Raw genomic sequence first — 27,430 nt, 5'->3', positions numbered from 1 at the left:
CAAGGGAGGTGGGAGGGAGAAAGGAACAGACAAGAAAAAAAGTAAAATAGAAGGAAAAAATGGAAACAAAGCTTTTGTACATAGGGAGGGGTGGGGGCAGAGGGTGGAATGGGACAAAATAAAATGTATTTTTTAAAAAAGAAAATATTCTTTAAAAGCACAAGGTCCTGAGTTCGATTCCTGACACACACACACAAAGAAAATATTGTGTGAAGTGACAGACAAAAAAAAAAAGCCACATATTAATTCCATTGATACGAAATATCCAGAATGAATAGATCTATCAGATAAATGGTAATTAGTGTTTGTCAGAAGCCAGAAGAAGGAAAGAATGGGAGTAACTGCTCAAAGATGTGGGGTTTCTTTCTGGGGTGATAAAAATATTGTGGAATTCACAGTGATGATCGTACAACTCTTGTGAATATTACAACACAGCACTGTCCACCTCACAAGGGCAAACTAAGGAGCAGAAGGTGCAGCTCAGTGGAAAAGTGCACGTTTAGAGTGTGTGAGATCCTGGCTCACTCCTCGGCACAAGACAGAAACATGGGAGGAGGGAGATGGGGGGGGATAGGAAGAAAAAGAAAGAAAGGTAAGGAGGGAATGAGGGAGGAAAAGAAAGAAAAAGAGGGAAAAATCTATATGGCATGTGAATTCTATCTCAGTAAAACTGTAACCCTCTAACCTATTTACATTGAATTTCTACAATTCCTATCTATTCTACTAAAAGATATAAGAACCTAGTACACAAGGGTGTTTATTAAATTCTAAAAACTGTTTAACCAAACACAGTTGAATAATGTAATTCTCAATATAGCTATAAAAGAGAAGACAAAATAATTTCTTTAAACGTAAATATATTTAAAAAATTAAAACACCTAAGAAATGCAATCTATAAATATGAAAAAGTAAATATTTATATGCATAACAGGTAGTAGCAACATTATCCATAAGCAGCAGTTAGTATTTATTTTCCCCATATTTTGGTTTAACACCATAGTGGTAGTTTACTCTTTTTAGGGAAATTATATAAGGTTACATATAGCATATTATGAGCAAGTTATAGAAGAATGTATAGTTGGAAAATTAATTTCAAATAACAGTATTTTCTCTAAAAACATTATTAAACAAATTAGTTTAAACTAGTGGACAAAATGAGCCTATAATTTACTAAGTTCAAGATAGTCAACTTACATAAAATTACATATGGTATTTTAAAAACAGTCTATTTCTAAAATATCAGTAATTCAGGCAATTGGGATTTCCACAGGAGATAAACAGCCATTCACTTACTTTTTACAAAGAAAAAGTCTGCATTAAGGACATTACAACTGTTATTAAGAAATGTGACAGCATACTTAAAAGTCAAATGGTGAAACATGTTCTTCAGTTTATTCATTTACTGGTACTGGCCCTGCAGTAGCACTTCAGAAGGTGATCTAAATCTAATAATCACATTTCCAAATGGTTTTGACTTTTATTCTCTTCTAGAAGTGCATATGACATGCATAGTTTAGTTCAGAATTATTAATTTCCATTATAAATGGGAACTTATACTGAAAAGATGTAAGAAATAAAGTATTTGGATTGTCTACTACTTTATTCAAAAATATCTATGGATACCACAAAACCAACGTTTACACATAAGCAAAATACCAAGAATTTCTGATTTGGGAGAAATGAAATAAAATACAGTGAGCAGTTTTTCTCTTCATCTCTATCTGTAAAAAATCCCTTTTGCCTATTTATTTGACCCGTCTCCATGCAATTTAAGGAACCCTCAAAAGAATTTACACATCTTTATACAGAATGCACATCTACATCAATAAACTGTCAGTCCTTTTATATTTTCAGTGCCTTATCAAAATATGGGTAACAAAGTTCTTCATTCTATGAGGCAGGAAGATGTTTCCTAAGAACTTCTTTGGATGATGAAGATATGGTATCTGGGAAGCACACGTCGAACTCTATTAGGAGGTCACCACGCTGGTCAGGATTTTTGGGAAACGGCAGCCCATACCCAATGATCCTTCTCCTCATTCCAGGTTTCACGATATCATTTATCGACATAGGTATGTTCCTTCCATCCATTGTTGGCACATTAATTGAGCAGCCACACAATGCCTAAAAGGGACCAGATAAAATTAACAAACTCCAAAACTTAAAAATCTAACGGAAAATATTACCAGGTGGTAAAGGCTAGTGCCATTAAGGTCAAATTTTAATTTCCAAAGAATAGAAACACTCATGAAACTGTTCAGAACATGCATCAAAAGGCAGGAAAGGAAGGAAAGAGAAGTCAATAAATGAGTTCAACAGTGCCCTAGAATGAAATAGGTAACATGAGGCTGCTATTGTAATATTCAAAATACAGGAACTGGACTGGGAGAAAATAAAGAAACTTAGAATTGCAAAGAACAGACAGAAGCACTTTGGTTAGCAAATGTTTACTCAGTACAAATGTGCCACACACTTCCTGTTGAACCACAGAAGGACCCCACCTCAAGGGACATACAAGGCAATCCCAGGAACGTACACGTACACTAGCATACACAGCAGTGTGGCCACAGAGGCAGGACAGGCCTTGTGTGAGAGCAAAGGCACCCCACATTGTCTCCTTAGCTTCTGGGAGAGTGAGGTTCTGAGCAAAGCCTGAAACCGGCAGCAGGTGTTAGGCCAAGCTGAATGAAGATCAATAGCTCCACAGAGCAGAGCTCACGCAATGGCAGAAAAATAAAAGGCAATAACCGTACAAACTCAGGGAAAGAAAACACACTTTTAGGTAGAAATGAGATTTACAACAGCCTTTAATTTTAAGCTAAAGTTTGGCCTTTAAGGTAGAGGCCATGCCGTCATTCAAGCATTTTAAGCTGGGAATTCACACAGTCACATTTTATGGGTTACAATCCAATGTGAAATAGTGCAGATAAGAACTCAAGTACTACTGTTTTATTAACATTATTATAAATTTATAACATTTAGTATCAACTATTGTAATGCTTTTGGTAATATAACCACTACTCCAAATTAATAATTTCAGAGCAAATTTTACAAATGATCTAAGCAGATGAAATTACCAATCTCATAGACGACAAATGCAAAACCAGTAGAACGTAGTCTAGTTTGCATTTAAACTTGACATTTAAGTAGTTAACCTAAGTAACTTAAGAAACACACTGTCGGCCATGAAAGAGACATAACAGTAGTGGTACAGTCGCAAACCAAACAGGATGAGAGCAGAACTAATTCGGTGGTTAGGTTCGATGCTGCCCTTGTGGGGAATTTTGATTTGGTTCTCCTCCAGCTCAGTTTGCAACCAGAACTGTAGAGAGAACTGAGTTCGTGAACCAAGGCACACCTAACTCAAGAGAGTAGTTAAGAGCTGTGTGGTAAGCACTGAATAATGTTAGCTACTATTTAGATAATTCCTTAAGTTAGTCAGCTGCATAAGTTTGTTTGGTCGCAGAATCATACATTTTAAAAAATAGAAAAGTAAAGCAAATGATTAGAGGTCTTGGGACCAACATGATCTATTCTCAAACTTTAAACTGTTAAAAAAAAATCACAAACTTCTAACTTACCTCCCGTAAACTAATTTTAGCAGTATAAATTATATTTGATCCATCTCTTTTGAACTTTGGGTGATCTTTGTCTTTGATAATGAAAACAATGTCTGCTGGAATACTATTTGGTGTTTCATCTCCTTCCCTTGGAAAAGTAATTTTGGTGCCTTCTTTCCACCCTTTTTTAATCTCAATGGTGAGAATTTTGTCCTCAGATCTGTAACTCCTTCCATCAGGGTTTAATCTTTTTCGAGAAATTTTCATCCTTTTGGTGCAACCACTGTATATTTCCTCCAGTGAGACTCGAAGTTCGTGAATAACTGGGGGGTCTTGTTTCAGACGGGACGGCCCCACAGAATTCCTGTCTCTCGGATATCCATTCATGCTGAATCCAAAGGCACTGAAGGGATCTCCATCTATTTCCATCTCTTCAGAATCCCTGCCGCCACCCATCCGTCTTCCAAAGAAAATTTCAAAGGGATTGGAACCTCCAAAAAATGCTGCGAATGTGGCATGAGGGTCACCGTGAAAAGTGTACCGGAAGGTACCACCCTGTCCATCGGTACCTCCTGCTCCTCCTTTCAACCCTAAGTGAAGAAATAAGCATGATTAGAAAAAAGCCTGCAACGCATTGACAGGTAAGACTTTCAAAACTGTATTTCAGAGCCAGGTGTGGTGGCACACGCCTGTAATACCAGTACCCAGGAGGCTGAGGCAGGAGGGGATAGCTGTGAGTTCAAGGCCAGTCTGAGTTACAGTTAAGCTCTAGGCTGGCCTGGACTACACAGTAAGACCCAGTCTCAAAAAGCAAAGCAGAACAAAACAAAACAGCCTTATTGCTAATAAAGATTGGCCTATTTAGTTTCAAATTTATTAATGACCAGAAATGTCATTATAACTAAATACAGAACAGCTGTGTCTTTCTCTGTGCACCCACACTCCTCTTGAGTGCCTCCTAAAATCTCTGCCTAAACCCTTTCCATGCCTCTAAGTAATAAAATAAAAACAGAATAGCTATGTAACTTCTGACAGTTCCATCCAATTAAATTTTTAGTTTTCAAATTCTTTCTCTAAATCATAAGCTTTAATAATTTATTCCTGGGCTGGAAATGTAACTCAGTGGTTGACCATTTGCTTAGCACACGTCTGGGTTTGATCCCAGCACAGAATGCACCTACACACAATAATGACAATGACGATGATGATGATGATGATGATGATAGTAATAATAATAACAATAATTCAGGAATAATAATTATATATTATAATAATTATTATTATCATCATTCATTCCTGAATCTTTGTTTCACAGTAAATAAGAAAAAATAAGCTAAATTTGAGACTTTCTTATCTCAAAAACTGCTGGTCTGGCATACTAAAGCACATGAATCTAAATTTTTGAAATATGCCAAGTAAACTGGGCATTAGTGGCACAAGCCTATAATCCCCGCACTCAGGAGGCTGAGGCAGGAGTTTGAGACCAGCTTGGGCTACACAGAGTTCGAGTCCAGATTAAACTACACACATATAGCAAAGTCCTTTCTCAAAACAAAACTAACAGAAAAAGTATGCCAAGTGAGAACAGCAGCAAACAAAGTCAGGTGAAAGGCCTCAGTAATCAATGCAAAATGCAGAATCTATATCTTTAAGTGCCATTATAATCAATAAGCACAACCAATGCTCTGCAGTTCATATTCATACTAAACAGTTTTATTTCAGGCCATCTTTTACTAAGGAATTAAAATAATTCCAGCTAATTGGGAAACTGAGCAGAAGGGCCAGAAGTCAGAGGCCAGCCTGGGCAACTTAGCAAGGTCCTGTATCAGAGTAAAAATAGACAATGGGATGGGGATATAGCTCAGTGACAGAGCGCTTGTCTAGCATGTGTGACTTAAAACTGGAGGGAAAAATGAAAATAGACTCTTTCCATGGCAGATAGTGAACAAATCATACTAAGGACACTCTATGAAAAATGCTTTTTAGACACTAAAATTGTTATTCCCATCCAAAATACCAAACTTGTTTATGTAAGTAAACCGCACAACAGCATTAATTCAAAGCATATTAAAAAAAAGATTGAAATCAAGAGTTGTAAATCCTCTTGCCATGTAGGGCCTTTGGAAAGGTGACTTGTGTCTATCGTGGGCAATCCATTTCAGACTGGAACAGCAGCTCAGCTCAGCTAAGTAACAAACAGCTCACAAAGATCTTATGTATGTATCTGAAATAGCATTTCAACTATGCATCCAAGACGGATTCTACTAAACCTCACAAGAGAACAGCAGAGTCTCTTTTAAGGGATCAGTACTGACAAAGAAGGAGAAAAGTCTCTGGGGAAGCCTGATGGGTATACTTAACCAAGGAAACAGGATAATAAAGATTTGAGAAATGTAAAGTTTAAGCTGGGTAACTCATATGCCTATGTACATTCTTTTATACAGGGAACAATCTGAGGGCGGGAAATATTTTCTATTCATTTTTGCAATGCTCATGCATATAAGGTTGACAATGACAGGCACTGATTACTGAGTGAAGAAAATCAACTAATTCTTAAAGTCCTACATCAAACTAGGAAAAGGTATCTTCGAGTATCAGTACAGAGAAGTCAGAACAAAAGCAATGCAAAATATAATCAATCACCTATGCACACAAAGGGATTTAGTAATTTAAATTCCACTTGGGCTGGGGATTTAGTTCGGTGGTTCTGGCACCTGCCTCGCAAGCACAAGTACCCAAGTTCAATCCCTGGTACCAAAACAAAAAATAATGATAATAATAATAATAAATAAAATAAAATAAAAATTCCACTAGCTCCGGGCATGGTGGCGCATGCCTGTAACCCCAGCACTTGGGAGGCTGAGTCAAGGAGGATTACTGTGAGTTTGAGACCAGCCTGGGCTACACAGGGAGTTTCAGGTCAGTCTCAACTAGTGAGACCCTGTCTCAAAAACAAACAAACAAACAAAGTAAAATTCCACTAGCAATTCTCCTCATACTTTCAAAGAGACTTAGTTGTGCATATTTCCTATTCTTCCATTTGGCTTCTTCAATGAAGTGATATGTGTGTATTCTGAATCATCTCACAAAGGCTCAACTGATGTCTAAATTTTTACCTTCCTCCATGAATAAAAATCTGAAGAGACCAAGAGAAACCTAATAGTTTGAAAATCATCAAAACATATATTGAAGGATATATCTAAATACAGTTAGGGAAATTCTTTGTAGAAACTGAATGCCACTTATAAGCAGGATAAGAATTTTTAATATGCTGCTCCCTTTAGTAAATGTTAGCAGGATAAGTACAGCTCCAAATGTTAAAAGGCTAATGACAGATTTTTTTAAATGATAGAATACATATAATTCAAGGTCATGCTTAAATCAATTCAATCAGTTTATCTTTTATCCCACAGATATAGTGTAGAATAATCTATCAAAGCTAAGTGAATTGGAAGAAAAAAAATGATAAAGAAAAGGAAGAAGAGAAAAGAAAAAGGGATCTGGGGTGTTGCTCAGAGTCGAGTGCATGAGGCCCTGGGTTCAAATCCCAGCACCACAAAAAAATAATTAAGTAAATAAAGATGGAGAGATGGATGAGTAAGCTGAGTAAATCAGTTTATGCATGCTAATCTTCTACAAGATTAAAAAAAATGCTTTGGACCAATAATGGCTTCATGAAGAGAAAGAATAACATTTTAAATTATTACATCATGGATTTGGCTTTTCCCTAAAACCTCTTCCCTCTGCCAAAAATGGTAGCATATTCAGGCTTACAGAGTCTGTGAGAAGATTCACACAGTCTGAAATGACTTCATATTTACCTAAGCTGACAAAAAGCCACCAATGCAATTTTGAGGTTTTCCTAGATATTAAACAGTCAAATGTGCAGCTTTCAGAATGAAGCTACTTTAATGACTGAGAAAATCCTATCAAAATTCATGTTGTTACTACACCATGAATTATTATGCAGGAATCATTTGCATTGCCTAGCACTTGAATTGTAATAAGCATGTCACCAACCATAGCTCTTCATTATGGACTGCTTTTATTTAAAAACTAATCAACCAACCAACCAACTTGCAATCCAAAAGCAAATATGTGTTTGGAATACTATCCATAACAATGACTTTCACTTGCTACTAATGGGACTTAAAGTTCATCCAAGGAGAAACACTGGAGAACTAGGACTTCAAAGAATGGCAGTACTTTAATAACTTACTTTCAGGAGATCTAATATGTGAAGTCCAGATTATAGCAAGACTTCAAGTACAGAACAACTAAAGTCTTCAGTTTTAATCCACAAAATCCAGTTGACTTAAATATTTTTAGAACATAGTAAATAGATCTAGTTGTTTAAATACGTAAGTTAAAGAACAAAAACAGCAAACTAGTAAAATGATTAACACAGTATAATTTTGATCATAATCACACTACCTTTCAGTATCTGAGTAAAATACTGAGTAATTTACAGGCAAGAAACAATACAAAGAAGACATAAAGAAAAAGAAATGTTGGGCTGGGGATTTAGCTCAGTGGTTCCGCCACCTGCCTCACAAGTTGTGGACCTAAGTTCAATCTCTGGTACCAAAAAAAGAAAAAAAAAAAGAAAAAGAAATGTTATAGAACTAGAATAAATGAGGATGTGTTTTTCTTTCTTTAATCTTGTAATACAAACTTCTGTTCACATCTACTGAAACACTCAGAACTAAATCTAAAACTTTAAGGGAGAAAGTCATTCAAAATCCAATTTTAAATATCTGTAGTTCTGGGTTTTTAAAATTTAAATATTCAACTATGGGGCCGGGGATTGAGCTCAGTAGTTCTGCTGCCTGCCTCACAAGCACAAGGTCCTGAGTTCAATCGCCGATACAAAAAAAAAAAAAACAAAGATTTAACTGTATTTTATCTATCTTTCTTTCTTTCTTTTACTGTTTAGTTTTGAGACAGTCTATGTAGCCCAGGCTAGCCTTGAACTCACAGAACCTCCTGCCTCAGCCTCCTGAGTGCTAGGATTACAGGTGTACACTGTTATACCTGGCAACATTTCTTTTTTTAAAAAAACAGACTTATTCCATGACACAAAATTAACCGCTTGTAAATATATAGCTCAAATGCAGTAAATTTTTAGTTGTGTCATCATCACAATGTATAAATGGAACGTTTCTATCATTCTAAAATGATAAAAATTCTCCAACCTTATGCTGCTATGAGGCTGTCTTCATATGGACATATATTTTCATTTCTATTTTACATAGATTTCTAGAATGTGAATTGTTGAGTCAGATAATTATTTGTACTCGGAACTGAACCTAGAGTCTTCTCACTGAAGTACATCTCGAAGTGCTTTTATTTCTTATGTTGAAACATGTACTTACTAAATCAATGAGCTGTCCAGGTTGGGCTAGAATTTGTGATCCTCCTGCTTCAGGCTCCCAGAGTACTATGAGTATAGGAGGCCACCACTATGCCTGGTTAACAATTTTTGTCACTTTTAAAAAAACAAAGTATCTTAAATTGAGTAGAGATTTTCAGAATATGAATAGGCTGTAACAGTGGTTCTCTTAATTCCTAAATATATAAATTCAACCTCAGCTCATACACTTCTCAGTTCGTAGTTTCTTATTTCCACTGTTCCAGCTCCAAGACTTTAATAATTTTTTTTAAAGTACATCAGGTAAATGAAGTATCCTCACAGTCTTAAAATTCAGTTCTGCAGACAGAACAACAAAAAGCAAAGAGAAAAAAGGTTTCCCTCACTTTGACAAAGTACTAAAGGATTTTTTTTCTTTTCTTCTTCTTTGGGAGAAGCTGAGAATTGAACCCAGGTCCTCGTGCATGTTAGGCAAGTTCTCCATCACTGAGCAACACCCTCAGCTCCTAAAGGGGTTTTTAATGAGCTGGGCATGGTGGCATGTGCCTGTAATCCTAGCAATTTAGGGGGCTGAGGCGGGAAGATCCCAAGTTTGAGTGCTGTCTAGGGAACTTGTCCAGACGCAGTGTGGCAAAGCTCCCTGGGGTTCCAACCCCAGTACCACAAATAATAAAACAGTAAGAATGATAGAGGGGGAAGGGGACATAAAAAGAATTAAGAGGTGTTATGTGCATGAACCATCTCCCCATGATGAATGTAATCATTATGTACTGCAAACATGTACTAACAATTTTTTTTAAATAATAACTTTAAAACCAAGAAAATTGTATCATTTGGTGACTTGGAAATTCTGAAGACAAATATCCTTAATAAACCTGAATCCTATAACTTAGTCACAGATAAATTTGAATAATCAATGAGCTATGGCCAAATACCATAGATTTAAAGCAGTGGATATGTGGTTTTTTATGATAATTTACAAAATTACAAAAAAAAAAAAAAAAACCTCATTAAAAAATAGTAGTGGAATGTCAGAATTCCTTAGTCTTGGACATGTCCCAAATCATGGTATTCTGAGTAGTATGGCCATAGGGAACATTAGGAATGAACTACCACTATCTGTTTTGTCAATATTGACTTTGTAAAAACCTGACACTGCAGATCCGCATAGCAACATCAGCAGCAGAATCTTCATTTTTGAAAATAAAGAAAAGGGCTAGCAAAAAAGTTTTCATATCTACAGTGACTTAAGACATTTTGAGAGAAAGGCTAATAATCAAGTACCTTAGATCTGATTTTAAAATTTGAAACCCCCAGAACCTATAGGAACCAGAGAGTTTGGCTGTTGTTCTTGTTAATTCACAATTTGAACAGTCTTACTTTTCAGCTGAGTTTATATGGACTCTAATTTAAAATCCAGAATGATAAAAGGAGTCTTCAATTACCCCCATTTACTGTGTTCACTTATTTCTGATTTTACAATGCAAGAAACAAAAGTATGTCAGGGAGAGAAAAGGGCAGTTGTCCTGCTTTCCTCTACACCTAGATAGTAAATTTTTAAAGGAAATACTTACCTAAAAGAAAATCAGTAATTGTTCTAATAAGGTGGCCATTTTAGGTCAAAAACTGTATTTCTGAGATCTCATTTTCTTGGCACACAATTACTGTTTACAATTAAACTAAAAACTTGTTCTGGTATTTTATGACATCAGGAAAATTCTTTCCTCTCTAGGCAGAATGCCAACAACAACTAGAAGCCGAATGCCTGCGCCTTCTGCTTCTAAGATAGAAGACTGTGTCCTGTTCGGTTTAGACCAGTCTTGCTCTAACAGAGAGAGGCAAGAAACTTCTTTTTGCTTTTGGGAATAAAATATGAACTACCCAGAATTGAACTGCCAATCTTAAGATTTTAAGTGACTGACGGCTCTCTATTCTGGCAGTAATTTCTTGAGAAAACAAAACAGCTTGCATAAGACTTTTGACACAGTTCATTAATGGGTGTGGGAATTCAAGGTTTCTTTAAAAATATATAATGTTTGCGTCACAAGTCTGATGGTGGAATATGTACAATTCAAAATGCTAAATCCTTCCCCAAAAGGCAAACGAGGACTTTCATTCACAGCTATGCAATTCTCATTCATCTAACTAGGGATGAAATTTTGTTTTCATCTATTATCACATCTCTAAGAATCTAATGATAACCAGAAGGCTGCGAAAGAAAGTAAATAAAGGCAGAGCTGAAGAGTCAGAAAAATTTGCACAGACTACTTACCTTCCTCCCCAAACTGATCATATATCTCTCTCTTTTTAGGATCACTCAATACTTCATAAGCTTCTGCGACCTCCTTAAATTTTTCCTCTGCCTGAGGAGATTTGTTCTTGTCCGGATGAAATTTGAGGGCTTGTTTTCGGTAAGCCTTTTTAATATCTTCATCGGAGGCTCCTTTCTCAATTCCCAGAATGCCGTAATAGTCTTTCCCCATTTCGAATGCCTTGAAACGAACTTAAGTTGCTCTCCCTTTGTAAAAGAAAACAGCGGCCCTAGTCTTAGCAAACGATAACTCTACGGAAAAGAAACCAAGCTGGGTATTTTAAAAGTTAAAGCAAACCAGCAATTGAGCTGGCTGTCTCCGGGGAGCAGGCAGACAGAGCCTCCGTATCTACTGTAACTCCTTCCGCAGCAGCTCGCTCCCAGATAAATACTCGCCGCACGGCGCCGGCCTCGGCCCGCCCCTTCCACTACGTGTCTCCGCACTTTCTAGAACCGCGAAGACTCAGGACGTCACTTTCCCAGCTGCCTCTAGTCAAAGTACTAGGTTGTTTTCTCCTCCTCCGCGATTAACTATTCATGCTCCTGCTGGTCTACCATTTCTACAGCCTAGTGGATTTAACAAGGCAGTTTTTCAAAACAGAATGTCATAACTACGTATTTACTTACTCCATTCTAGTTGAAAAAGCAACAAAAATAATCATTACGCAGCCTATGTTAAAATGTTATCGTTATTACAAGTAAAAGTGCCTTAAACTTCTTTTAATTTCAAATTATTCAATTGTAAAACACTAAAATATTAATTTTTCAAATAATGTCATTTTGAAAATTCCTGGAGGCTGTCAATCAGGAAGTCAATATACCAACTTCACGTTGTAAATAGGCTACCAAAAAATTTAAAAATAGCATTTCAAAATAGACAAATATTTAAAATAGTGTTTCGTAGTATTCAAGATATAACAGCTCTTACAAACTAAATTTGGAAACTTAATATAGTGACTTCGAATGAAACAGAGAGACCTCACCCTACCCAAGCCCTAGCTTCTAGGGTCACTATTTAAAGAATTTTTCTGTTGCAGAAACATTAGAAAACAAATATCAGGTGCAGGTAATAATACTCATATTCCTTATAAGATCATAACTGGATCAACTAAATGTCTAGGTATCCTATTTGAAAAAAATTTTTTTCTTTTAAAATACGTTTTCTCTATATATGCATATATATGTGCATATATATGCATATACAGAGAGATGGACAGATTTTGGCAAACAAAATCTCCCTATGCTACCATTTCAAGTAATCTGCTAAACGTTAGTGTATTTCCTTCTAATCTTTTTTCTAGAAATATTTATGGTTATTTACTGTGGGTCTTGTTTTGTCTTTGAGGTAGGGTCTCGCTATGTATCAGGCTGGCCTTGAACTCTATGTAGTCCAAGCTGGCCTCGAACTCATGGCAATCCTCCTACCTCCACCTCCCAAGTACTGGGATAACAGGTATTGCACTACCATGCCTGGCTTTTTTTTTTTTAATTCATTGTTTGTTATATTTTAGGTATACATTATGATCACATTCATCATTGGAAATCCAGGGTGTTTTTGAAGAGATCCTCCAGCCTCAGCCTCCCAAATGCTAGGATTATAGGCGTACCCCACCACACCCAACTAGTTTTGTGTTTTTGTTCATTTTTTTGGTATCAGGGATTAAACTCAGGACCTTATGCTTGCCAGGCAGACGAAAAGCCACTGAGCTAAATCCCCAGCCTCACAGTTTTGTATTTTTTAATAACAAAGTTTTATTTTCTTTCATTTTGATTTTTGAGACAATGGACCCTTGATTCACAAACTCAATTGGTTCTAGAGGGCTGCTTGTAACTCAAGTTGGCTGAAAGTCAGTACAACTGAAATCTGGGTACCATTATAGAAAACAAGAGGCACATGAATCTTCCATTAATCTAGTTAAACCAAGTCGTTCATACATCAGGCTGGTCATAAATTGAGGGTCCACTGTAGTTCAGTCTGGCCTTGAAATACAATGTAGTCTGGACTGGACTCACCACCATCCCCCTGCCTCAGGCTGCCATGGAGGTGAGCAATGGAGGCCAGCACCACTACATCCACCTTTCTTTTTTCTTTTAAGAGTAGAAAAAATTGCCAGGCATGGTGGCGCTCACCTGTAATCCCAGCACTCAGGACGCTGAGGCAGGAGGACCACTGTGAGTTCGAGACCAGCCAGGGCTACAAAGTGAGACCGTGTCTCAAAAAAACAAAAAAAAGAGTAGAAAAAATTTATTGAAAGATACCTTTTAAGAAAGAAAAAAGGGAAAAAGACAGAAAGGGACCAGAAAGTGGGTTGCCTGCCCACCCCACTTTTCAAAGGTGTTTTTTACCATAGTTTCCTTTCTTTTTTGGTACCAGGGATCAAACTCGGGACCTTGCACTTGCAGGCAGCAGCACCACAGCTAAATCCCCAGCTACCATAGTTTTGAATGATCCATAACAGTAGCCAGCTACCAGTGTGGCTGGAAAGTGCCAGAAGGGGTCAGTGATTGGAGCCCTGTTTTATATTTAGCTTTATTATTATAGTTATTAATATTTTAGTCATACTTTTCCACTGGGTGCTTAAGACCAAGTTAAGGTGAGACCTGTGTCAAACACAATTAACCTCTTGCTAGCTGTCAAGGTTTGTTAAGCGTCTTCAGACATTGCTTTGGAGCCACAGTCTCAGCTCTTCCATCAGTGTCAGCCATCAGGATGGTCACGGCCGTGTTTGACCATGTTGCTTTTGCACACCCAGCCTTTCTTAACAAGTTTAAATCACAACGTTTATATTACATACCTATTGATGCTGGCTTTTTCTAATACAATATATTTTGAGTATTTCTGAGATACATCTTTAATATGTTTAACGCATTTTTTTATCTCCTCCGTGGCTTTCTCATCTTTTCAAAATTGGTCCCATTTCTGGGTTTCTTGCTTTTGTTTTTGTGGGGCTGAGGATAAAATCCAGGGCCTTATCTATGAGTTATACTCCAGCTCCAAATGTAAACATAGTATTGGAAAGATGGATTAATAAAATGAGTCAGAAGAACTGTACTCAGTCTATTCTGTACTTAAATACCTTAAGTGTCTATAAACTTGAAAACAATTTTTTATGAGAAGTGGACATGTATGTTTAGAATACAAAGAAAAGGTTATGATGATGTGATCCTTTAAAAACATGGGGCCACCTATTCCACAGGCGTCAGTGATGATGATTCAGCATCTCCTCCTGAATGGCTCATCTTTGCATATTCTAACAGCTATAGTTTTTGAGTTCTCCAAACTCTCTACTTTTTTGTTTCTTCGAGACAGTGCCTCATCTAGGTAGTTCAGACTGGCCTTGAACTCACTATGCAGCCCAGGCTGACCTCCAACTCCCAGCAATCGTCCCGCCTCAGCCTCCAGAGTGCTGGGATTACAGGCATGTGCCACCAAGCCCTGCAACTCTCTACTCTAAAAAGCACCTTGGTATTAAAAATTTCTAACATCTACTTACCCTATTTTAGGTTAGAGGCTAGTTAGTATGATTTTTATTCTTAGCAAGGAATAAAAGTAAAAGATACTTTTCAAGTACAAAATCTAAAGAAAAATATTAATACTGACAGTCACTTTCTACTTTTAAAAGTTGGAATCTACTTTAAGGAACAGTATTCCAAGTAAAGACAAAGTAAAAAACTCATCCAATGTGAATTAATTTTTAAGGCAGTTCTTTCAATATTCATCTTCAAAGGGATACTGACAATAGCATGTATGAAAAACCTGGAATTCTTCTAGTAGGTAATGCTGGGAGGAAAAAAAATTTTATCTGATTCAATCATTTTCAGAAATATTATCAGGACATGATATATTAAATCATTTTAGAACTCAAAAACTAGGTCACTCACATTCACAAGAAATGCATTATATATTCACAGATGGAATGAAATGTGGCTCACTAGACACAATTATTAAAATGTCATACACACATAAAAGAATCATAGTGATAAAGTTGAAAAGCAAGGATTCACCTCAACTTGGACATTCCAAGTCAATAAGCAGATATAATCTTGACTTAAGACTATCAAATAATAGAATACTCTAGGTAAGTTTTGCTAAAAATGAGTGGATACTGGGCCGGGGATGTAGCTCAGTGGTACCACACCTGCCTGGCAAGCACAAAGTCCTGAGTTCAATCTCTGACACTGAGGAAAAAAAAAAAAAAAATGAGTGGATACTTACACTTACAGCTCTGTAAACAATTCCTTCGAACTGTGATAATAAAAAGCCATTAAGTATGATTTTAGAAGTTCTAGACACATCACACCTGGAAATTTATCCTAAAAAAATAATTCAAAGACAAACAAGGTTACGTATACAAATGAAACAGTTCAGACAAAAATTATTAAATCTACAAATATACTAATTGGGAACAGAATAAAGTAATGGATCAATATGATCTCCATTAAATAGAACAGTGGAGACTAATCTGTGAAAAAAGAATGGAATATTTGTTTTCTGAAAAGTCTGCATTTCATCTTTTATTAAAATAATTGTTTCATAAATAAACATTACATATTTAATTTTGCTTTAATGATCTTCAAAAAAGATTTAAAATTAAATTCAAAAAATTTAAAAGTATGTGCCTTTAAAAAATAAAACAAAAATAAAATTGCTCTGAAAAGTTTATAAAAACTACTAGAGTTATTTGGAGCTATTCACAGATCAGAAATATTTTTAAAAATAAATTTACAAGGAAAAAATGGAAACAAAGTCTTTGTAAATAGGGAAGGGTGGAAGGGGTGAAGGGGAGCAGGGGAATGGGGAAAAAATAAGAACCAAGATATATCATGTAAAGGTACAAGATCCTAATGATGAATGTAACTGTACCTAAAAAGTACCAATAAATTTAATGAAAAAAATAACAATAAATAAATTAATTAATAAATTTCCTCACTGGGGATTTAGCTCAGTGGCACCATGCCTGCCTCACAAATAAAAGGTCCTGAGTTCAATCCCTGGTACCAAAAAAATTTTTTTTTCCTTTATGAGGCATAACTGATTTATTCTGTGATGATATTAAAATGTATTCTAATAAAATTTTCAAAAAATAGCTAGCCCTTCTTTATTGCTCTTTTCCACAAGAAGTCACTGAAAAGCTTACTAGAATTAGTAAACATATAGACAGCAAGCATACATTCCTAGCATTTTGGAATCATTTAAAATAAAGTGCTCTTCAAACTAACATTTAATATTCAATTAGCCAAAAGAAACTCTAGGTTATATAGAATTTCTAGGTTATTTTACATGGATCTTGATAAATTAATACTTGGTTATAACATTATATCAAAAGATCATATAATTAGGGTAATACTGTCCAACAGAAATGTAAAACAAGCTACAAATGTAAGTCACATAGATCTTAAATATTCATAGAATACACATTTTTAAAAAAAGAAAAAAGAAACATGAAAATAATTTTAAGAATGTTATTTTATTTAACTGAGTAGATTCAAGATATTTTCATTCCAACATGTAAATAATACAGAAATTATGAATGAGATACTTTACATTCTTTTTGTCTTTTTTTTTGCGGGGGGGGGGACTGGGGATCAAACTCGGGACCTTGTACTCGTAAAGCAGGTGGCAGAACCAAGGAGCTAAATCCCCGGCCCAACTTTACATTCTCTTTGGAAGACTAAGTCAGAAATCCCATCTGTATTTCATTCTTACAGATTCTCAATTCAGAGAGCTATATTTCAGGAACTTGGCAGCCTCATGCGACTACTACACCAGATAGTGCAGGTCTAGTGATTCTTCCGCATCACCAGTGCTAATGGTCCAATTCCTCAAGAATTTCAGCCTATTAATGTAATTACATCACACACACACCTCTCACAGATGTGCCTAGGAAGAATAAAGTCCTAACAACTGAACTCTACAAGAATTTCAGCCTATTAATGTAATTACATCACACACACACCTCTCACAGATGTGCCTAGGAAGAATAAAGTCCTAACAACTGAACTCTACAGGGAAGGTCATTTTTATATAAAAGTTCATTATAAAATAATGTTCTATGTCATGATATTATTAGACATATTCAATTCTTTATCTACAAAATAGAATTCTTTTCTTTTTCCTTTTCAAGTACTAGAGATTGACCCAGGGCTTCCTGCATTGTTAGTGTGCTACCAGGCCCTACACACTCAAGTGTTTTTATTATTTACCTTATGTCCTTATGGAGGCCCTACTGTGTAACGCCAGTTGTCTGTGCTATGTAGGATAAACTAGCATAACACAGGGACTCTGGCTCTCAAAAGGGTGATGCCATAAAGATATAGAGAATACTTATTGTCTCTTGCTACTTTTGGCACACAATGGGAGAGTGAGTAGTTGCAATGGAGACAATGACCAACGAAGCCTAATCTTGACAATCCCTGCTTTATGTAGAATTTTTTTTCCATTACTGTGGACTGAACCCAGGGCCTTGCTAGGCAAGCACTCTGCCACTGATATACATCCTCAATCCTTTTAAAAGTTTGTATTTTTTAATTAATTTCATTGGCACATTTAAAGTATACAATGTAATAACAATCATCACTGGAAATCTGCACCTTCACATAAACCATCTTGATTATTTTTCCCCCATTCCCCTGCCCTCCATTCAATCCCTCCAAACCTCCCTAGCTACAAAGACTTTGTTGCCATTTTTTTTTTCTCATTAGCTTCATTCCCACCTTTCTTTTCCCCTACTCCTCCTAGTTCCCCTTCCCCTTTGCACCTTTTCTTCCTATTTCACACTATCCATTATACCTATTAGTACTTATTTACACTTTCAGTATCTCACACTAGAGAAACTATTCAGTATTTACACATACACGTCCTATGCATTTCACTGAAGAGTACTGCCTCAACGTGCACCCATTTAGCTATAAATGTCTCTAGTTTCTCATTCTTTATGGCTGAGTAGTATTCCATTTTATAAGAAAATCACATTTTCTTTATCCAGTCTCCAGTTGATGGGTAATTGGACTGCTTCCAAGTTTTAGCTATCATGAATGGTGCTGCTATGACTCATCTTCAACAAAGGAGCCAAACACCCTTACTGGAGGAAAGATAGCCTCTTTAATAAATGGTGCTGGAAAAACTTGCTTTCAACTTGCCAAAGATTAAAACTAGATGACCTATATCTCTCATCATGCACTAAACTAAAATAAAAATGGATTAAAGTTCTAAATATTAGAACAGAAACACTAAACTGGTGGGAAGAGAGGTTAGGTAGAACCCTTGAAGACACTGGTGTAGGAAAAGATTTTATGAACGAAACCTCAATTATCCATGAAGTAGCTCAAACAATCGACAAGTGAGATCTTTCCTTATTAAAAAGCTTCTTCACAGCCAGAGAAACCACAAACAGGGTGAAGAGACAACCCACAATGTGGGGAAAACTTTTCACCAGCTCTTCACCAGACAAAGGTCTACTATCTACAATATATAAAGAATTTTTAAAAGTTTGTATTTTGAGACAGGGTCTCTCTAAATCACCCAGGAGGGCCACAAACTTGTGAAGTTCTTTCTTAGCTGTCTGAGTAGCTGAGATTACAGATGGGACCACTACACTCAGGCATCCAAATTATTCCTGACAGAAGGACCCGGCAGTCATAAAAAGCACTAAACACATGAAAGTTTACTGACCTGGAAAAAATGTAAAACTCTATACAAATGCTCATAAAGACCAACATCTTTCTGCTTGGCTCATGATAAAATAAAACCTGTACACCAATTTTCAACCTCCACATGCCTGCCAAGGAGGCTGTAAGAGAATATGTGGGGTAAGAATATCAAAAAGGAGTGCACGCACCATGGAAGGCTGAGAAAGACTGCTTAATGATCGTGCTGTCTTGCTCAGCTTGATCAATCCCATTTAACTCAACAGTACTGGCCTTAAATGACTTTGGCCATTCCCCTGGTACTACTGGTTGTTTCTCTTGCTCTCTTGCTGTGCAGAAGCTTTTTAGAACCCATCTCAAACAAACAAATCCAAAACCCTGATTTCATACATACTGACTTATATAGGATATTAACTGGCCAAGAGCACTGTGACTCATGCTTGACAAGCTTATCCAAAACATCTCTTTCCTCATATGAGCACATCATGGCCTTCTTGCACTTGGGAATATTAACCAAAATAGTGAAGTCACCAGCAAAAGCACAACAATGCAAAAACGTGTCAAAAATGGAAAGACTGGCTTAAAGAATAAAAACTAAAATAAGAACAAAAAGAGTGCTTGGGGTAGTGGCGCACAGCTGTAATCCTGGTACTCAAAGTACTCAGGAAGCTGAGGCAGGAAGAGTGTAGCAAGTTCAAGGCTAGTCTAAGCTACACAGTGAGTATAGGCCAGCCTGAACCCTGTCTCAAAAAATAAATAAATAAAAATAAAGGAGCTACCTTGCTGAACTTCAGCTGGTCTGTAAAACTCGAATGGCTACTTTACACAAGCTCATCTGCAAAAGCTCTCAACAGCACCTTAATGGAGATAAAAACAGATTTCAGTGAGCAGGCAACTTTGCAGATACAGAATTAACAAGAAGTGGCGGTCAACTGTATAATGATGTGCTAGTACTACCTTAAGTATCTAAACGGCCTAGGATCTGTCTAAACACAGTTTTTGAGCAGCAGCAATATTCATACACAGGCATCAGAAGTGCCTTTGACAGATGTGTTATGGACAAAGGACATGGGATGTGTGTCTGGAGGTACATCCAACCCCGGCCCTAGTCCGGGAACCTTTACCTACCTTGCTTTGAGACTCAGGCTTCAGCTGTGCTGCTGGGTTAGGTTCTCCTGACCCACTTTTCCCCACACTCAGCCGTGTTCTGACTTCTGTACATACCCGACTGCTCTGCCTTGCCCACTGGGTGGTAACCTTCTGAGGCACCCTATTTTACTCTCTCTCTCTCAGAACAAGGCCTGAGAGAAAATGAAAAGCCACTGACTTCTACATTCAGCATAGAGTGGGGAAGGACAGTGAGAAAGGGAGAGAGACCAGGCAGAATGCACTGCAGCCACTCGGGTAGGGACCATGAGCCAGCAGCGGAGCTGGTAAGAGTGGTCGACTTCTGGACAGACTTTAAAGACATAATCAGTAGGATTTCCTGATGAATCAGATGTGGAGTATGAAAGAAATCAATGACACCACAGTTTTTCAGGTTCAGCAAACTGAAAGAACAGAATTACTATTATTAAAATGGTAGGGTACAGGCAGTTGGGAGTTCAATACTGGAAATATTAAGATGCATGGATATTTCTAGTAGGCAGTTGGATAAGAGCCTGATATTAGCAGAAGCAGTCCAGACAAAAAGCATACAGTGGAGAATACAGTGGAGGTGGTCCTTAAAACCATGGGACTAAAGGAAGTTACTAGAGTGAATGAAGATTTAAAAAAAAAGTCAAAGGATTGAGTCCCAGCCTTCACAAATGTAGTTGTAATAACAACTAATACTAGGAAAGCAGGGCCTCTCCCTTACCCCAGGAACTGAATCTTAATTATTCAAAAGCAAGTTTGAAACTGGGTGTGGTGGTGTACATCTATAATTCCAGCATTCTGGGAGGCTGAGGGAGGAGGATCAAAAGTTCAAGTCAGGGCAATTTAGGACTTCAAATAATATTAAAAGTTTTAAAAGGGCTTGGGATGTAGCTCAGGGAAAAGGCCCTAGATTTAACCCCCAGTAGATCCAATCAAGACCGGGTTCCACTGATTGCTGTTACCAGGTAGGGACAAAGGGACCCACCAGGTGTGCTGGTAGAAGGAACATTTTCCTTATCAGTCTTGCAGAGCAGCTGGACTGTGGCTACCATTAAGTAGTCTTAGGGAAGCGTAACCAACAAGCTGAGGATGGCACAGGGCAAAGATGAAGAAAACGAGATATCGCAACCAGACTGAACCAGATTTTTTGTTATTATTTAAATAACCTAATAAGAGATTTAATAAATATGTCAAAAGTATCTGGATACAAGCATTTAATTTTTGTAACAGTGTTTAGATTACCAAAGAGCAAACAGACCCAAAAAAGGTTAACTTGGCAAGATGACTTAAGTAGCCACAGGTGAACTGAAGCTTACCTGATTCCAGGTCTATTTAAACCGATTAATAGGTGTGAATTAAAGGAGTGGATACAAACGACAGGGAGGGAAAGCAGGGTTCAGAATCCATGAGGTGAAGAAAAGTAAAGCCAGGAAGTAACCGACAGGGAAGGAAAAGGAAGTGTTTAAAGAGTAGAGAAACAAATGAACACATGAGTGGACAAGCTGACCTGAGAGGCCTTCCTTCGAGAATAGCAGAGCTGAAGATATTTACTACTGAAGATTCTAGGTGGAGGTCAGGCACAGGCTGTGGCCGTAAGGAGGACTTGTATTTGCAGTGGTCCAGGACTGACGTACGAATATTCACTAACCTACTAAGCGACACACATTATTTTATGCACTTGAGATACAGTGCTGACTAAAACAGATGGGTCCCCAAGACGTTCAGGCTCTGGCATGAAGGACAAGAAGCTCAGAAACACCTAGAACTTCAGTGTGTAGTGACAGAGGCACTCAGTGATAGCCCATCTGAGATAAAGGCTCCCTGGGGTGACCTAGCCATCGCCTAAGGCCTTTGCTCAGAGTTACACACAGAACACGATGAGAATGACTAAGGATCGCAATGACTAGCATTCATTATTTCAAATAATTTTACCTTACACTAAGAAGTATTTAATGAATAAATGAGCTCTCTGGTTTTTCCCATTCTGAGTTTTCAATCAACTGCTTAATAAACCAGACTATTATTTCCTAGATTGATGCAAATAATAGTCTGCAAGTGAACAAAGAATTCTTGCAAAGTAGCTCATGAGTATATTCCTCCACTCACTAGAATATACCCCTTGAGGTATCTGTTTACTGTATTTACTAACATCAAAGAACAGATTAATAAGTATCTATTAGCTATCACATTAATAACAAAAGTGACTAAGACAGCACTTGCCCTTAAGAGTTTACTATTTAAAGGCTTCAATTAAAATCTCTTGATTTTTGTCTCTATTAATAAAGTACACAGTTAAGGAGTAAAATTTTTTTTTTTTTTTTTTTGGTACCGGGGATTGAACTCGGGCCCTTGTGCTTGCGAGACAGGTGGCAGAACCACTAAACCAAATCCCTGGCCCAAGGCGTAAAAGTTTTAAGAATCAAAAATATCTGCCTGGGACCAGGGGTTTGGTTCAGTGGTTCCACTGGCCTGCCTTGCAAGCACAAAGGCCCAAGTATGATCCCGGCACCAAAAAACAAACAAAAAATACCTGCCAAAGATAAAGGCAGTTTCCTTTAAGCTTCACATACATTTATTTACTTAACTTATTTGTGTGGTACGGAGGATCAAACCCAGGGCCTCAATAAATAACCCAGACTGGCCTCAAACTCACAATCATCCTGTTTCAGCCTCCTGAGCTGTGATTAAAAGTGTGTGCCACAAGGCCGACGTCATATATTTCCAAATTTAAACAAACAAATGAGCAAACAGACACCTAACTGCCTCAATTAGATAACAAAGCATAAGCAATGATTATGGTAAATTATATGAAAATAGTAACTTCAGATACTTCTAAAATATTTAATTCCTTTTTTCCTCTCAAGTATATGTTCCTTTTAAATACAATTTTAAAATGAAGTGAGGGGAAAAAAAGACAAAAAAATGAAGTGAGAATATTAGTTAATATGAAGCATCATAAAAGAACGAACAGAATCAGCAGGCAAATTCCAAAGAGATCACTGCTGTAAATAGACACGGAAATGTCAGCAGAGAAGCAAAGTTCCACTAAATCACAACAACGAAACTGTTATCCCAACTGAGTCTTAAATCTCACACCCACTCATCTTCTGGTAAAGATTCTTGGTCTTCTAATAACATATTTCCAAAAAGAAATGTAAGCAGAGGTAGATGTACTTGCTACAAAAACTTCGGTTCTGCAGATTCTTTTTTCCTTTGTACCTTATTAAGGAGGAAATCTCCACCAGAAATTTAATTTAAATACTGATGTATGAAATAAAGGACACTGGATTAAGTATTTGGTCTCAGCTCTGCAATTAGTCTTGTTACTTTATACAAGGACCTCTGGCAACCTGGGTCTTCTCCACTACAAATAAAAGAAATGCACTCAGTGTGCTTCGAGGTTTTCCCCAGACTTATAGCCCAAGATAGTGTCAGTGAAGCTATCCATCCGTGCCACCTGGCCTCAAATACCTCCAACACTCACATCCATATATTCTACAGTTTGTTAGTTCTAATTTGCAGAAAATGATTAGAAGATAATAAAGGACTTAACTTGGTATCTATTAAGTTTTTACCAATATTAAAGCACTAAACCATACTGAGAAAAACCAGAGTAAGACCTACTACTCCTTGAACAGCCCTCTTAAATGGAAGAAGGAGAAAAGCAGAAGAAAAAATGATTGTATTCAGAACATTTACTGCCATCTAGTTGGGAAACACAATTTTTATTTATTTTTTTGTGGTTCTGGGAATCGAACCCAGGACCATGTGCTATAAGTGCTCTACCACTGGGCTGTATCTCTGGCCTCTTCTATTTTCTTATTTTATGACAGAGTCTGACTAAATTGTTCGGGTCGGCCTCGAAATTGTGACCACCCCTTTGCCTCAGCCTTCAAAGTGGCTGGGATTGGAGGCATGTGCCATGATAGCCAGTGAGGAAAGCTTAATATTACAAATTTTTATTAAGTACTTTTTTTTCCAGAACCAGGGATAAATGCAGGAGCTTTGATGAGCAAAACAGTCAACTACAATGCTTAATTTTGAGAAAGAGAGAGAGAGAGAGAGAGAGAGAGAAAGAGAGAGAGAGAGAGAAAGAAAGGAAGGCAGATTTCTCAAAATATGATCCAGTAGGGCTTAGGTGTCCAAATTTCCAAAAAGTGCCCCACAGGTACTATTAGTCCTTGGTTAAGATTAAGAAACATTGCCCTATCCTGTATTACAAAAAGTTGATGGGGTTCTGTTAAAATATAAAAGCTGGCACCTTAAAATGTTAAAGCTTACTGGAGCAGACAAATGACTCATAAATCGCTTCATGAATCAGGCAGCGCAAAAGTGGTTCAGAGCTAACAAGACAGGAGTGGATGACTGGAATAGGACCAACACAGGCATGAGGCAAGTGAAACACTTGATTAAAGCACAGCATAAGTCAGCCTTGGATTGTTCCACGCGGTACCGTTACCTGGTTAAGAGGTTACCTGGCAGGTTTCTGACTGGTAGAGATTGTATGTAGTCACAGCTTATGCTGGAACTAGGCTACTGAAGCCACCAGAGTATAATGGTATAATTATTTCAACAGTTTAAAAATGAGAAATTTTTCTAGCCCTTGAATTCTTCTCAGGACTACATACCCATAATAAGACACAAACTGCAAGCCATCCCAAGTAAGCAAAAGCCTGACAGAGCTGCTAGACTTGTATTTCAGTGGGTCTTAAATTTGCTCTGCATTTCACAAAGCTTTCAAAGATCAAATACAGACCAATTAAATCTGTGTCTGGGATCTGAGGGGACTTTACTCCCTCATGCCTTGCAGGGCTAGGAATCCAACCAGGGCGTGCTCTACCACTGAGCCATGATGGAGCTATGATGGAGCTGTACCCTCCCAGCAGCCTGCATCTTCGAATTTTGAAAAAGCTCTCTGTTGCCAGTGCAGACAACCACTCCATTAAAGATCACCTCAACACAGGTTAGGGAAGAAGGAAAGGGGCGGGGAGAGGAGTGGTAGCACATGCCTGTAATCCCAGTGCTCAGGAGGCTGAGGCAGGAGGATCACCATAAATTTGAGGCCAGCCTGGACTACAAAGTGAATTTAGGGCCAGCCTGAACACAAAGCGAGACCTTGTCTCAAAAACAAAAAACAAAAAGTAAAAGAAATTGATATATCTACTATATGTATTATATATGACTATATGATCCAAGTAGAGAAGGCAACAATGATTCTGACAGCAAAAAGAAGAGAGAATGAGAAAAAATGTGTTTGTTTTAGGTTTCTTGTTTTTCTGCATATACAGATTTAGAAGGACATTTGGGGAATAAGACATTTAAAATAAATTATTTTGATAGTTGTTATAAAAATACAAAAAACAGATGCTAACTCACATCTTGAATATTTTAAAATCTTAGTAAAAAGAAGTAAATTATTATTTTACACATAACAATTTTATTATAAATTATTGTACTGGACAGTATGCTACACAATTGGCTAAAATCATCCATGAACTAGGTGGGAAGGCCAGTTTTTTGAAAGAGATGGTTCAAGAGTCCCACACTTTCCCCCCAGCATTACCTCTAGCAGTGACAGAAATCAAGGCTGACCAGTGCTTCTCCTGGAGAGGTAACACTGCCCTCCAAAGTTCATGCGCAGTGTCTGAGGGCAGGGGGGCAGTAAGTGGAGAGCTGCTACCCGCATCTGCCAGCAGAGGGAAGGATATACTAGATATATTAGAATACACAGTGGTAAAACATCCCAGAATACCCATACTTACAGAGGCATCTACCAAAAACACAAAAATGCCAACAACAACAAAAAAACCTGGAAATAGAAGTCCTTACTTTCAATAGAGAAATGTAAAGTAAGCTATGGTATATTTGAAATAGTTTTGGTGGTAAATTATATCACGGTAACATGTTTATCAAGGGTCTGATAGGGGAAGTCTAATAAAATACTGTAAAAATCAGTTAGTGGTTAATAAATGCCATTTGTTGGGCAGGCTTTCTCAAAATGTAACTGAAAATTTTCTGTTTAGCAATACCACCCAACACTGCTTTTACTATGTTTCTACACACTGCTAAAATTTAATCTGTAGCCTGATTTACTTACTGTTTTTCCAAATACAATTTCCACTAAAATATATAAGGACAGCTAAGAATACTGAAAAAAATGACCAGAGCTATAAAAAGGTAACAGAGCAAAAGCTGCATGGAGGAAAATCACGGCCCACTTGTATCTACAAGTATGGAACTGTTTAGTTAACTGACTTATTTTAGGTTTAAAACAAGTGGACACGGTAGTTTTAGAGGTGATCAGGAAGACTGGAACACACATTTCTCTCACTCTCTCCAGGACTAGCAACGGGCAAAGTATTTTTTAGAATAATTCACAGAAGACAAAGTCGCTACAAAATTGGTAAAGTTCATTTTGCCTTTTAACTAAATGGAGTGAATGTGAGGGGAGTGGATTCTCTTGATACACTGAAGTCTGAACAGAGAAAGACCTCTAAAGCACCTTATTCATTCCTGGAAGTGCTACTGCCAATCGAAATTTGCATATAACGCTCGGTGAGGTCTGAAATTATTCGATAACTACAGTAGTTACTATAAATCGCCCACAAAATCACTTAGTCCAAGGATGGTTAACTCTGAACACTGCATATTTGAGTACCCACAGGTGCACAGGAAAACTTCTAAGGAACAAAGCTAGCTTTGGTCAAGAAAGGGATGCTCACTACAACTGGCCAGGGACACACAACATCGTTCCTGAGTCTTGAGTTTCAGGAACAATCGTGTTTTCAAAAGGCAGTCATATTTGCACAGCCAGCTCACCCACATTTTAAATAAAAATTTGGAACTAAAAGACCTCCAGTCTAACTTCATCCCCGCTAGTGAAACAACTTAGAAAAAAAAAAAATCGGGCAGAAGTAAAATACAGGGGCCTTTACTACCCTGGACACCGGGCCGGGTTCCCTCTGCGCCAGGAGGACGTTTCGGGGTCGTCGCCCCGCGCGCTTCACCCAGCCGCCGCGCCCTCGAGACAGTCGCGTTGTCGTCACCCCGTCGGCGTCGAGCCCTTCCCTGTGGACACGCGGGATGACCTCCGCGGAAAACCCTTCCTGCGATCTCGACCGCTAAGAAACAACCACTCCTTTCTCTTCAAGCTCTCTGAAACCCAACCCCAATCGGGTCGCCGCCTCAGTCACACCCACCAAACCCGAAGAACGGATTCCCAGCCTCACCCCAACCACACGCCGAGAGGAAGGGCCAAGAATAACCCTGCTCTCGCGGGAGGTTCGCCTCAATTCTCGCGACACTTTCTAGCGCTTCTTTCTCAGCCCCACCCCCATCGCAACGCGTTGCCTCGGAAACATCGCGGGATTTCCGTCATTCAGTCTCCGCCTCTTTACGGCACGA

At 37.7% G+C, this 27,430-nt stretch overlaps 1 protein-coding gene across 10 annotated transcripts; it reads right to left on the bottom strand.

The window, feature by feature from the left end:
• Positions 1-926: 926 nt before the first annotated feature.
• Positions 927-27,404, bottom strand: Dnajb4 (DnaJ heat shock protein family (Hsp40) member B4). 10 transcript variants are annotated; one of them, XM_033758418.1, is made up of 8 exons: positions 26,965-27,404; positions 25,590-25,712; positions 20,018-20,190; positions 19,669-19,746; positions 15,459-15,556; positions 11,204-11,449; positions 3,582-4,150; positions 929-2,124 (listed from the first exon to the last, which is right to left on the bottom strand). In XM_033758418.1, the coding sequence occupies exons 6-8, from the start codon at positions 11,412-11,414 to the stop codon at positions 1,891-1,893; spliced, it is 1,014 nt and encodes a 337-aa protein (XP_033614309.1). In that variant the 5' UTR covers positions 11,415-11,449; positions 15,459-15,556; positions 19,669-19,746; positions 20,018-20,190; positions 25,590-25,712; positions 26,965-27,404; the 3' UTR covers positions 929-1,890. The 10 variants fall into 10 exon arrangements, with proteins under 10 accessions (XP_019060241.1, XP_033614309.1, XP_019060238.1 ...); XM_019204693.2 differs by lacking the exon at positions 20,018-20,190; XM_033758419.1 differs by lacking the exon at positions 20,018-20,190 and having other exon boundaries at positions 27,226-27,404.
• Positions 27,405-27,430: the final 26 nt, after the last annotated feature.

Source organism: Fukomys damarensis, unplaced genomic scaffold (genome assembly GCF_012274545.1).
Source record: "Fukomys damarensis isolate Sample0158 unplaced genomic scaffold, DMR_v1.0_HiC HiC_scaffold_33, whole genome shotgun sequence".
NCBI classification, from domain to species: domain Eukaryota; kingdom Metazoa; phylum Chordata; class Mammalia; order Rodentia; family Bathyergidae; genus Fukomys; species Fukomys damarensis.
Note: the sequence above shows the minus strand (reverse complement) of the source record. Positions and strands in the feature narration are given on the sequence as shown.